Below are 14,686 nucleotides of genomic sequence, written 5' to 3' on the forward strand. Positions count from 1 at the left end.
GAAAAAAAGAAAAAAAAGAAAAAAAAACAACATCTTCCAAAGATTCATATGAATTGTCTAAAGCATGTACCAAATCTATGTTGCAGCAAATATTAAAATATCACAATATGTACACAATGGATAATAACACATTGTGACTCTCTTAATGTGAATCCGTACGGTTAGAATAGCAAAAAATGTTCTCTTCATATAAATTCTATAATATGTTACAGTGTCATATAGACGGGCACCTTAAAAAGGTATTAAACATCACGATTGAGATCATCAGATCTTCCTAACTTCGCTAATATCATGAGTTTACTCATTGCTAATTTTCACAGTATAGTGTGCAGTACCTTCCATGTGACTGCCCTCTTCATTAATATGCCCAATGACTACGAAGGGGTAGGTATACTATGATGTCACTTTTGGGAACACTATCCAATCATATGCATTGACCAAGGACACTGGGACACACACACACACACACACACACACACACACACACCCCCCCCCCCCATGCGACAAGGTTTTTCACCTGTTCTTCTGCCATCTTGTTCTTTTGCCTTCTGCCTGGCGTGAGGGGCCAGGAAACTTATAACGACTTGCAGTGCCTGGGAAAGCTGAAGCTTTTGGCGGGCTACTGGAGGGCTGTGTGCATTTGCTGGCATGATGTGGGCTGGGTCGGTCTGACCCCAATCCACTTACTGGTTTAAGTGTGTCCGAGTGGTATGCATGAATGTTACCACCAGTGGTCCTGATTGGACCACTGCTGGGGTATGTGTGTGGGCTAGTCCTGCTACTGGCTAGGGAAGGCAGCAGCTCTTACCTGGCTTTAGGATAAGAAGAGGACCCCTGCACCAATTATTCAGAGATCCTGGAGAAACCTGAAGGAGCCAAGTATTCTATCCAGCTGTGAGACCCGACTGAACGAGGACTGGCAACCAGATTCTGCTGCTGTCCTGGAGGAGCCCAGTCTTGCTCTTGATCTTTAGTAGTGCTGCGAAGGAGCTGCAACCCTTGGAGTGGTGGGACCATCCATTCCAGACGTCTGCTCAGTGCCCTGCCAAAGGAAGCCTTCGGAAGTGCCCAGGAACAGTCCTGTGGCTGACCAGCTTTGTTTTTGGGCTACCGTGCTGCTGGTGTCACCGTACCGAGTTTCGGTCTGAAACTTAAGGGACCCTCAGCTGGCCTTATGAGACTACCTCCTGCGAAATGTTGGCGTCCTGCCATAGAGGGGACCCGAGATAGGAAGGAAAAGTCTGACCCTGGCTGCTGTCTTTTGCGTTGCTCTGCTGCAGTGACCAGTCCCGAGAGGGGTGCCGCATCAAGTTTTTCTGCATTCTTCGAGAGTCCTTGCAACAGTAAAAGACACCAACCGGAGATCAGCTCGAACCTGCATCTCCTGTGAATCTAGGACAGAGTTCGATTGGAAAAGCAACAGACATCCTTCCTTTGTTCTGCCAAGTCTCTACAAGAATAGGAGTACGGCTAAATTACAGAGTTGTTAACCTACCCCTATACTGCCATTATAAGTCAATGGGCTTATAATAAAGCTTATTTATAATATTGGTTTTGCCATTGCTTGCGCAAGACATCTGACTGTTGGGGCTACTTTTGGGCATTAGTCTAACTTGAATGCTAACCCTAAGAACCCATCACTGGACCCCAGAGAACCTACCTGCATTTGTTCCTTCATCCCAACTTCTGTGTACCTAACCTGTACTATTGGGCAAAATGCCCCAGACGACGTAGGGCTGGACAATTTTAGTTAGGGATCATCTCCGTGGACCCTAAGTGCATAATACTTGACTAACCTTTCCTTTGCAGGAGTTTGATGTGCATTATGCCCTATAACAAAGTGAATGTATATATGTATTTAGTTTGAAACTGTTGTGCGATAAGTCTACCTGCTAGTAGACATTTTTGTATAGTGTTTTTGTCCACAAATAAATATCTTTATACATCCTGTCTAAGAGTAATCTGTGATTCCCATTGTGTGACCTCATTGTGGACCCCTTACACGCTCACCACCCTAGACCGCCTGTCACTGCTACCTAAACTGGTTTGGCTACAGCTTCCCACAGTTGTTCCAGTCACAATATAGGTTGGCCTTCGATATATCTGTCCACCAGGCCAGAGTATAGGAAATCAGTCCCAACACAGACCACTTTCGCTAGTTGCAGACAAGGCCGCCATACTATCAACCCACCACGACAACCTAGTCATACTTGGAGATTTCAACATAGGATTCGAAAAAGAAAACTAGTCCACAGAAAACTCACTCTGCACTGTTTGAAACTTTGCATTTCAAGCAAATAATAAATAGATCCACCCACGACGCGGACACACCCTGCATGCAACCGTCTGCCGGGAAGGACTTTGCGCATCTGCACCACCTGCACCAATGATGTGGAACGATCACTACTTGATAACATTCTACATCACATCCCAAACCTGCCTACCGGCCGGGATGGCAATACTACCCACCAGCAAGAAAAGAAACTGTAAGAACCTGGACCTAGAGGCCCTAACAAACCTTCTAGACAAACGTCTCAAGCTAAAAATAACCGAACAATACAAGCATAGATACAGAAGACACATTCAACAATTGGATCACCAAGGCCTTTGACCAATTAGCACCAACTAAAACATTCAAAGCAACACCAAAAGGAACTGGCAGCAAAATGGTTTACAGAAGAACTAAAAAAAAACTCCAATAAACCACAAAAATAGAGGAAAAACATTAAATAAAAAAGAATTTAAAAAAAATAAAAAGGACTACAACTGACAAGACCAAATAAAATACCAAAGACGACTCACTGTACAAAGCAACAACAAAAACCTACTACGCCACAAGAATAGAATCGGCAAACAATCCACAGAAACAACTATATATAAATAACCGGACCACAGACACCAGACAAGAACACAGATTACAGCAAAACTCATCTGCCTAAAACCAAACATAGAGGAAAACTTTGTCACACTGATCAAAGACACCAACCTTGCAGGATCTCCAAGGTACCTCTACCCATTAGACGTCTTCAAAGCAATCCTGAACCACAGAACCCCAGCGACATGCTTCTAGAACCTAATGAATCTATCACTCAAAAGACGAATAGAACAATCCTTCAAATCACCATACAATAAACGACAGGTAAAAAGGGAATCAAAAAGCACAGAAGACTAAAGCAACTACAGACCGATATCCAACATGTCCTAGCCATCTAAGATCCTGAAGAACCATGTCTACAAAATCCTTCTTAAACACGTCAAAACAAACTGAATACTCGACCGAACACAAGTTGGCTTCAGACCAATGAGAGGAACAGAATCCGCACTTCTACCGATATGGGACGGCCTGAAAATAAACGCAGACGACAATACCCAATCAGCCCTCATCCTATTGGCTTTGACACAATCAGCCAAGAAACACTAATAAAAAGATGTCATGTGGCATGAAGAAATCTGCACTAAAGTGGCTTACCTCATTCCTAACAAACCGAACCTAAAGAACCTACCTACCGCCATTCATCTCAAACATCAAAAATATATCCAGCAGAGTTCCACGGGGTTCCAGCCTCTCCCCTACTTTTCAACATCTACATGTGCCCACTGATGAAAATCATTCGATCCCATGGACTTACTGCCTACAACTACGGCAAACAAACACAAGAACAAAATAACCTCAACAACTTCACAGACATCTACAACTGGATAACGAACAACCTCAAAATGAACCCAGCAAAACGGAAATAATGTTCTCACCCGCAGGATTCGATGGAGGGAACCCACAACTGGACTGGTCGATCGGCACAGGAACGCTACCAGAGACTACCAATGTAGTGAACAACCAAGGAATACTCATGGACACTGGACTATCAATTGAACTGCAAGTGAACGCAATCGCCAAAAAATGCTTCTTTCTACTACGACTACTCAGAATTACTCCACTACCTCTCCTTCCCCCACAGAACCCTCACAATCTTATCCCTGATACGCACAAGATTGGACTATGCAATAAGCCTCTACCTAGGAATGCCAGAAAGACTCAACAAGAAACTCCAGGGTGCAAAATACAGCAGCCAGGATCCTACAAGACCAATCACTCCAGCACTGAAAAGCCTACACTGGCTACCAGTAAAAAAGCGCATCAAATTCAAAGCACTCTGCATCACCCACAAAGCCTTGCACAGACAAGAAGTGGAATTCCTCCAAGACAAGATTAGCCAGTATCGGCCAGGAAGGGAACTAAGATCCAGCTACGACTTACAAATGGAGGAAAAACAACATGAAAAAAGGAAATTCAGCAGAACGGCGTTCTCATGTCTAATTGCTAACACCTAGAACAACATGCCTAAGGTAATCAGAACTACATCACCTTCAGGAAACTGCTCAAAACCTGGCTATTCAGTAGACAATGACAACCTACAAGTGACACTGGCAACAACAACACTGTAGCCAAACAATCTAGAGAGGAGACAAGATTGGCCAAAGAACCACAAACAAGTACCTGGCTATATTCCGTCAAGCAGCATCCAAAGGGCCCCCCCAGAGAGGGACCATAACAAACTGACCCGACTTTACTAACCCCTTTCTCTTCCTGCTCCTTCTACATAACCGATGCCTCTATACCTGGTCTTCGACTAGCCACACTCCTAAACAAACAGATAACCATTACTATGCCCACACCTAGAGTGAACCACAATTGTCCAACAAAAAAAAGTCACTGCAACTACACACCAAGATGCCGCCTTATCTTCTAGCTACGACCATCTGTGACTCTGGATCCCCTATGGACACCATCAATCACAACCACAAAGCACTACCACACACCCAAGGCACGGAATCTTACCCATAAGGTTGCAATGCATGAGACCTCATTCAAACTACCAGAGGCAAAAAACACAGACTCTAGTTTCTCCTGGTTCTGAATCTATACTCTAACCCTGTCCTGCCTCCCCAAACCCCTTTTTTTGCAGAGCCACTTGAGCGCCTGGAGACTGCCTTGGGTGGTAGCGGTGAACGGTGCAAATCAACATAACATCAAAGCAATTGGATTTAATGTAAGTAACATATTTCCTTTAAATTAATTATTTCTATTGGGTTTATAAATATACCTTCTGTGCAACCCGGTACGTTTCTCGTCCTGAAAGGGGAGGAAAGCTGTTAAGGGATCAATGATATTAAATTGGGGGACACAGATTCATAAAAAAACTTTATGTGCACACCTGGTTTGGGGTGGATGAAAAGTAGCCCTGAATTAGATCACCAGATTAAAACATCCTACAAAGCCGAAACCAAAAGACTTGTGAAATGTAATATATTAAGATATGCTCCTTATGGGATACATAGTTTAAATAACTTGCAATGCAGCATAAGTTGCTATTTTGAGACTCATGTGGCTTCAGAATTGTTTGTACAAGGATAAGCAAATAATTCAATAGCTAGTAGATGGAGGGTGATGTCATTCGTAGTCTTCTATACGAATGTTACCATGTGCCAGGTGGCAGTTAGAAGTTGATGACTGAGCTCAACCTATGCAGCTGGAGAAGAGTAGTTTTATTATTTATTTGCAAGCTTTATCCTAATATAAAAAGACAATACGTTCATTTAAGAGATACAAAAGTCAATCACCAAAAGTCAATCACTTGTAATAAAAACGATAAGAAAAAAAAAAGATCTGTCCTTATGCATACTGCGTTCCATCAATTTCTGGCTTTCAGTTTTTTGCATAAGCAGTTCAGTAGGGTAGTGTTAATATCACCAAGTACGGGAATAAGTACACATCATCTGATACCTTACATTCAGACCATCAAACTTCTCATAGTTTAGTTCACTTTTCCCACCTTATATATTGCGTTCCAGATGTTGAAGAGCACAATATGTACAGATTTATTTCCTGTATTAAGGCAGTACTGCCAAAAAGCCTCACTCTTGATGCTGTTGTAATCAAATACGTATGGTCCCAGCAACTTCATAGAGTGGGCCATATTCACGGCACCTCATAAATACATGCTGAGCTGTCTCTAGTGTTCCAGAAAGCCCACATGAGTGACAGTCTTTTCTCTCTTTAGAAACATCCAACTCAGGTCCAACGGATGTCATTACCGGTAGTTTACCCATTCATAACAGCAGCACAAATCTGCGTTCTACAGGGGAGGATTGGGTTTCCTCAAGCAACAATGCCCAATGGCAACACTGGTAGCTATTGCTAAGATTAAAGATTCTCGCAAGTTTTGGAAAATGTGGAGTACTTTCAATTCCAGAGTCATAAAACACGAGATCTGTGTAATCGGGGAGCAGGCATGGGTGAAATAAATCAGTAATACTTTCCACAATCCTACTGCCCATATGGGAACCCAGCCCATGATAGGTAACAAGCTCAAGCTTTGACCGGGCAGAGATAATATCTAAAGTCAAAGCTCTCAAAGATTCAAGAGCTCCTGGCCCAAACGGCCTCCCCAATGTAATAAAAAAAAAAACAATCCTACATTTTGGGGAGAGCCAAGTTTGTCTATTAAGTATCTTTGGAGGGATGCATTCCTATGTCTTAGTGGTGCTCAATTCTTGTGCCTACATATAAGAAGGGTACCAGAACTTTTCCTGAGAACTTCTGATTTCTAGCAATGTGAGATACTACTGGAATAATCTATGCGTCACTATTGCTGGGTATTTTAACCCAATGGGTTGACTATAGGACTACTCAGCAAGTTCCAAATGGGCTTTAGGGTAGGATCAGGAACCACCCAATGCCTCTGGCTGTTCGATTCCCTTACTAAGGCGGCAAGGATCAAGAACCCCGGCCTCTATGTGAAAATGATAGACTTTTCGGCGGCCTTCGACATGGTCAATAGGAATAAACAATGGGCCAAAATGAACTGTCTGGGCTGCCCGCGAGACCCATTAATAGCCATAATGGGTCTCTATGAGGACATCTCAGTCCAAATCAGGCTCGATAGCAGGGGTTCAGTCTCTGTACCGGTCAAAACAAACAAGAGGGGTAGAAGCAGGGGTGTGCTCTTGCACCCCTGCTTTTCAACATATAGATCACTGAAATACTGGAGGTGCTGAGTCTGTAAATATTTGCCCGCTAAGAATATGGGGGAAAAGGTTGTGTGCCTTTCATATTCAGACAACCTAGTCTTATTTGGCCGCCCTTTGCTGGTCTCAGGTGATCTCTCGAAGAGCTGCAAAGGAGCATGATCGTATCATGAATTATGATAAGACTAAGATTATGCATTTCTCATACAGACCGGTATCTTTTTCCAACCTGGTCATTGATGGAAACATCATTGATGATGTCACTTGCTATAAATACCTGGGTGTAGAGTTCCCTACTAGGACAGATTATAGAGAACTAATTAACATCAGGAAACGAAATGCAAAGTCCAAAATAAGCATGTATAGTTGTGTGAGAGCAGCCTCTGGTTATAGCTTCCAAGATATTCTTACTCTCTACAAGCAATGCTTTTGCACTTCGGTTCTATATGGCTTGGAATCCCTTAGCATGAATGATCTTTAGTGGTTAGAGGCGTTGGAGGGCAAATTCTGGCAAATAATGCAGGGTCTGGGCCCTAGTGTTCCTGTAGAAATCATTTGTCTGGAGTATGGCCTTACCTCACAGTCTACCATGGCACTAAGAAGGAGACTAGTATGGTTTTGCACAGCACCTAGATGCCCACTTCTGCACTGGTTAGGTCAACAAGTTCCAAACGCACATTATGAATCACAGACATCTTTGGCGTTGGAGAATATTGAAACATGGGATGGAAACCAGTCTGGGAGGACAGCTTACACAAACTAAGAAGTCTACTAGCAAGCTTGAACAACAGGACTGGTGCACAAACTACTCCCACCTCGCTACCCTGAGGACCTATTGCTCACATCAGCCAGCTAGCCTACAAATATAAAACTCCAAGGCTATATAAAACTATACCCCCACCCCTGAATTACAAAGGTTTGTGCTGCTGTTGCGAATGGGTAAACTACCGGTAATGGCATCTTTGGACCAGAGTTGGGTGTTTCTAAAGAGGGAAGACTCTCTTGCTCCTGTGGGCTTTCTGGAACACCAGAGACCGCTCAGCGTGTATTTGACGAGGTGCTGCAAATATGGCCCACTCTATATGAAGTTGCTGGGACCATACGTATTTGATTGCAACAGCATCAAGAGTGAGGCTTTTTGGCGGTACTGCCTTAATACGGGAAATACATCTGTACATATTGCGCTCTTGAACATCTGGAACACAATATATATAAGGTGGGAAAAGTGAACTGAACTATGAGAAGTTTGATGGTCCAAACTGAGCTACCAGATGATATGTACATATTCCCATACTTGGTTATGTAAACACTACCCTACTAAACTGCTTATGCAAAAAAATAGAAAGACAGAAATTGATGGACTGTGGTATGCATACAGAGATCTATTGTCACCTTTCTTTAAGCGGCCTACCCAGCATACCAACTGCTCATAAGGACTTTGCCCAAGCAAAGCAGTGAAAATTGGTGTGGTGTTAGGGGTGGGGGTGTTGTGGCTTTACTTTATTTAATCTTATCTTGGTGAATTATCTTTTATCTGGACAATAGACGCATACTGGCTGTTACAAGCCAGAAGGACTGCTAAGAAAATCACTGAAGCAGCATTACTCCAATCATCGCTCCATCTCACTAGCAGCAAGAAGGGTGCTGCGTTCGCTTATTAACTTTTTGATAAATCGCAGGTGGGAGGCTAAAAGACTTGTTGATCCAGCTTTGGGCCTTAACTTCACTCTGACAGAAGCGTTTTAAGGCAGCCCTTAACCTATATTTGGAGTCTGCAGTTAATCATCTTCCAGTCAGGTCCAGAAACTGCAGGCATAGCCCTTTGATCTGCGGCACTAAGGAAGTATTTCTCTGGATACAGAGTTCAACTAGGGGTGGCCGCAAAGTGGGTGTAGATCACACTTGGGTTTTACAATCAGACCTTGTATTGCAGAGACTGCGGGCAAATGCCTTTGATCTGCACGAGGTTTACCGCACAAGAAAAGTGGTTGTGAGCAACCCCTATCGTTTGCTTACTGAATTAAGAAAAACTTGAACGACTATTATTTCAACCTAGTAACTGGTAGTCAAACAAGAACGTGTATCAGGTTAAAGTTTTGGGACTTACTCACATTGATTTGGGTGCCGGGATTGCGGGCTAGGCCTTTGATCTGTGCCAAGAACACAGCGTAATTCATGATCATGTCCCGACAGGGGGTGAGAAGCCAGTTAAGTGTGGCTGGTGTGGACCAAAAGGGAAGAGCAATGACCATAAGCGAATTGCTGGAAGAAAATGGTTGGAGATGTTGAAAGCGGTAGGTCTGGTAGTGTTGAATGACTCCTTTGATGGTGTAAAGAAAGGAATGTATACATGGCACAGGGGGTCCATAACCTCTACAATCGATTATGTCTCCACAGAACTGGATTTCTTTTGAGAAATGCAGGTAATTTAAAAGTGTTGAGCAAATTTAGTGATCACTGCATACTAAGGGCAGAATTTGCTTTCAGAAGGGCAGCTTCAATCTCAAACGCAAAGGGGAATAGACTAGAAGTGTTAAAGAACTTTACAGGTCTTACTTGGGGAGCCTATATGGACAATCGGACCTGCAGTGGAAAATTAAAGCTGTCTGTACAGAGGCCCTTGACGAGCTCCTGAATAAATTCCAACAAGGGGCACCACATAATGGGGGAAAGGGTACTAAGCAGACTAAGAGCAACCCCAAACATGTCTCTGACAAGGATTTGGCAGAGGCAAAAAGGAGAAGAAGGGAGTGGAGATCAGCTGGAATACTCGAAAACCATTAACAAAAATACCAAAACTATTGTAAGAGTAGGAGAGCGAATATGCTGCAGAGGGATGCACAATCTATGCTAGGTACTTTGATCAGGAAAGATGCTAGGGCCTTTTGGCAATTGGTAAATTCGAGGAAACATGGGGCACTCTCTAAAACAACTGAATGTAGTCACAGAGCAGAAATGGGTGGCCTTCTTAAGAACTATATGGGAATGGGAGGAATGGGAGGAAGTATTAGGGGGGGACTGAGGCAGTAGATGTTGAAGGATGGGTTGATGAGAGATCCTTGCCAATGGAGTTGGAGAAGATCATGGCCTCGATAAGGGCATGTAGTAACTCTCCTGCAGCAGGTCCAAATGGCCTATTTAATGCCCTTTCCAAGGCCCAACCGGAAATCTGTGGGAAGATCCCGACGATTAGATTTAGAGGCATTGTGAGAACAGGGGTGTTCCCTTCATCATGGGAACTGGCCAAGGTTGTGATCATTTATAAGCGGGGGAATAAGAAGTGATCCCAAGAACTACAGACCAATCTCACTGATTGACGCTGACTGCAAATTGTTTTCACCTGTTCTCTTGGGTCACTTAAACGAATGGGTTAGGGACTCTAAAGGCTGTCATGCTCCTAACGGGCTTTAAAAAGGGCCTCTAAACATCCCTGAATGCTGTAGTGTTACGAATTTTCCAGCAGTCCGCTTGGGCATCGAAGGAAGGATCAATCTTTGTAGCCGCCATAGACCTGTCAAACACGTTTGATTGGGTTGATCGAAAGATTTGATGGCATAAGCTGCATGAATGGGGGCTTTACAATGACTTATTGAAGATCTTGATGAAACTACACTCTAATTCAGCAATCAAAATAAGATTACAGAAGGTGACTTATCCAGACGTATTGAAGTAAAAGGGGGGGGGTTCGACGGGGATGCATTTTAGCCCATGCATCTTTAATCTGTACGTATCTGACACCTGGGAATATCTAGATAAGTGTGGTTTTGTGTACCCAAAAATAGGAAGAGTACCTGGGTTATCCTATGCAGATGACTTTCTGCTATTCAATGTCACAAAGAAGGGTTTGCGAGGACTTCTCGGACTAGGCTTCCAAAAATGGGCTAATGATCGACCACCACAAAGACTAAGATTCCATACTGCTCAAGAAGGATGGAAGGGGAAAATATGTCATGGTCCCAAGAGGAGTGCAGTATCGGATGCTCAGACCAGACCAGATGACTTATTTGGCCTTGAAAATTTTTGGACCGCCATCTAGTGGAAAAATCTGGGCTGGGGTGAAAGTAAAGGCGGAAGCGTTGGCAATACAACTAACAAAGCTGGATGGCAGATTTGGTAGGTTCTTCATCAAGCTGGCTGTCCAGTTTCAGAGCTGAAAATTGTCCCTAAATTGCTGTATTGTGGGGAAGAGCTTGGGGCCACCCTTGTTGAAGGCTTGAAGTGCCTGGAAGCATTGCTTTGGAGGCGGTGCTTGAAATTGCCCAATGCAATCACGATGCCAGCAATTCAGTTTGAACTTGGGCTGATATCACTGAAGGCATGAGTGTGCTGGAAAAAATTGTTACTACTAGCAAAAACAGTTGACTATGGAAGACACGCTCTATAAACTAAAAAACATCTTGTAACAATGAGGTCATTGGATAAGAAGGAGGATGTTCTATGTGTATTGGAAAAGGAATGTGAGAATAGGTTGGGGGGACTGGGATTGGATATAGATCTGTTACTAAACAATCCGGGAAAAGTTTTTTAAAAAAAAATCCCTCTTTGGTGCGACACTCTGGAACATCATCTATCAATGGAGCATAAGTCCAGGGGAACCATATCGCAGATTATGGTTAAATTTCCAAATAAATATATGCGGAATCAACTCCTTAGGTTAAGGTGGAATACATTGGATTCCAAGGAAGTTCTCTTAAGGAATGCTATGTGAGAATGATGGAACATGTAGGTTCTGTGGAACCGATGGGGTGGTTGAAACACGTAGAGTAGACATATGGTCCAGCATTGTTTGGCCTTGGTAAAAGCAAGAAATACACAAGAGTAAATTCTGCAGTCTATGGATGATGCTACCCGTTGATCAAGTATGGCAAAGATGTGTGTGACAATAGCACAAAAGGCGGACTTGAAGTTGCAGCCTTCCTTAAATCCATATTCCTTGAAACATGCTCTGGTGAGGGGCTTTAACAAACTTAAGGCAAATGGAAAGTTTAAGAGTATGTATAATGAATTCTCTTTTTCTATTCTTTTTTGGATTATGGTGGTAAAAACAGATTTATTGTTGATCTTGTTTTTGTCTTTTGTAAAGATACTGTATTGAGTTTTTATTGTGTTTTTGTATGAGATTAAGGTTTTCCAAAAACCAAAACGATACAAAAATATATATTTCTGTACCTATGCCCTAATGTTCAGCCCATCTAACGGCTCCCCATGACTGAAACAATGTGAGCACTTATGCCTATGCCCAACTTTGGGCCCATGTAACTGGTAAAAGCGCCCCGATACCTATGGGTTTGTGTGTGTGTTCTACAAATGTAAAAATAAAATAAGTGATTAATTGACTTTTGTATCTCTTAAATGAACTTAAACGTATTTATTGCCTTTTTGTATTATGATAATGCTCCTTTGAGCTATAAACATATTCTAATAATCTTAGTACAAAGAAGACGGTGTGCTTAACAACAACACTGGGGCTAAAAACAGGCGCCATAATGTATGAAGGCGACGATGGAAGGGAAAGCACAAAATGGAGGATGCACCCCGATAACTGGGGCAGGGGACTCTCTCCTTCCCCCTCCCCTCCCCCCCTCGGGGGCTGGGGAGAGGCCGGGAAGCCCCAAAAGGGTGCCAAAACACACAAGAACCCCGCGAAGGACGAACAAAAGGAATGGGCGTGGCAAGCCCAATATAAACAACAGGCGTCCGGCAGGAAAGCATTTGCAGCTTTTCCAGCAGCCGGACGTCCGCCAACGAGGAGAGGACTTCGTTTTACCACCCACCCACCATTCAGGAGGAACAGCTATGGCAGGGCCTGGCCGTCAATGTCGCAGGATGGCAAGGCAGCGTTTTGGAGACCAAGGATAAGAGACAGACTCCGAATGAGCAATTGCTAAACCGGAAGGGGCTTTGCTCGTTCGGATTAGCGCCTCCTGGGAGCCTAAAACAGCAGGGGCGTCTGGTGGTAGCAATGAGGGCTCAGCTTCCCCCCAACAAACGGCGTCCCCAGTCCGGAAAAACCTGCACGGGCAGGCGGTTCTCAGACTCGAAGGTCTTGGGCCTATTATGGACATGGAGAAAAGGGGGGGGGAACAGGATATGGAGCAGTCGCTGCACCTTGGGAGCTATTTTCAATATTTGTTTGCTGTGGTTACTAGATGTGAAAATAAATCTGAGGCCTTTTTATGCCAAAAAAGAAAACCTGTCTCATTCTGCACCTTACTCGAAGGGAATGAAAGGGGCATATGCGAATGAGAACATGGTGATGTATGTGGCATAGCAAATGGCCAAATGCCCAGGTTATAATATAACAACCCACTCAACGTATAATTTCCACTTGATGCAAATGCCACCATACACGATATACCTTCCTTCACCTACCTTCGCGAAATAAGGTTTCACAAACTCTCCGCTCAGGGCTTCCTTCCAGGTCTCCCCAAAGCCTTCCGGTACACTCCGTGTGGCGAGTTTCTGCAGAGCTGCCTGCTTGTTCCGCTGAATACGGCCCAACTGATCAGGGCTGAGAGGTGGCGACACCACTGCCAGGACCTCGTCGTCATCTTTAGCAGCTCTGAACCGCTTCACTGGGGTAGTCTGTGGGCCGCGAAGACATAAGTTACGAATCAGAAGGGGGCGATAGCCAGCAATTCTTAAAGAAGTGAAGCATCTGCCCCGGAAGAAACGAGGCAGGGTCCAGGCAAGAAGCATAGTTTTACTCCAGAATTACACCAGATGTTGTTCAGCAAAAGGTTCCAATGACTCCTAGTTTACAGATGGAATCTAAAATTGGAATCTCCAAAGGAAATGCACAAAATCAAAAATAGTTTTTTAAATGGTAAAGAAAAGTGGACAAATATTGCAGAGCTAGTCTGAATGATACGAATATTGCCTGAGATCTCCGTGTTTTTTGCATAGCATGCCACACTGCGAGTAACGCAAATTAGTGGCAACCACTACATCGGCCAGGAAAAGCAACAACACGCCATCTGGGGGAGGCGAACCATTTTTTGTAATATTGTCCCACTGGGCTACAGAGTTACAAGATCGCTAATATCGTCAAAACACCCATCAAAGTTGTCAAACGAGTTTGATGACTTAGTGCATTGATCCCGCTCCCGCCATCACATTTCCCCCCCAAGCACCACCCCCTTAATAAAGGGCATTCAGTGAATCCTCACAGAACACCGATTCTGACAGCTCGAAACCGTTCCAAGAGGGTGACGACAAGCATCCACTAGCGTTTCACGTCCAAAGTAACCCACGCCCAGATGATCACGTCTCATTGGCTGTTAAGGGCGCACGACACGCCTCACCCTTCCCGTGGAAAGTGCATGCGCTCCCTTTAGAGGACGTACCCGCTTCGTTAACTGTATTATTTGCCATACGTCGCTCCAGTGGCACAGCGACCATTGCCTCCCCTCGAAATGTTTTGCTACGTTGATTAAACCTAGTTGACCTACACAACCTTGACAGAAAACTACAGACAATAACAACTGCATTCGCATGCATGGATTTTTAGGCAATTGAAATCGTGATGGGGTGTTAGTACTTGTATGTATGAGGGGGATTTTAAAAGGGGGTAGTGGGGGGGCAGGAGAAAGCCAATTCTCACAAAAAGTCCTCAAGTATGTAGTTTAAGACGTAAAAGATTAAGCCGTTTTAACATTGA

The 14,686-nt window shown here is 43.9% G+C and overlaps 1 protein-coding gene across 6 annotated transcripts in view; it reads right to left on the minus strand.

The window, feature by feature from the left end:
- UNG (uracil DNA glycosylase) overlaps positions 1-14,686 on the minus strand; it is a 204,555-nt gene that overhangs the window by 189,231 nt on the left and 638 nt on the right. For 2 of the 6 annotated variants that reach the window (XM_069619436.1, XM_069619433.1), the window contains exon 2: positions 13,399-13,611. In XM_069619436.1, the coding sequence (XP_069475537.1) occupies positions 13,399-13,611 (213 nt within the window). Of the gene's footprint in view, positions 1-13,398; positions 14,189-14,686 lie in introns of those variants that run through there. The other 4 variants (XM_069619432.1, XM_069619434.1, XM_069619431.1 and 1 more) reach the window with 4 other exon arrangements.

This window comes from Ambystoma mexicanum, chromosome 10, assembly GCF_040938575.1.
Source record: "Ambystoma mexicanum isolate Mex_15411 chromosome 10, UKY_AmexF1_1, whole genome shotgun sequence".
NCBI lineage: Eukaryota > Metazoa > Chordata > Amphibia > Caudata > Ambystomatidae > Ambystoma > Ambystoma mexicanum.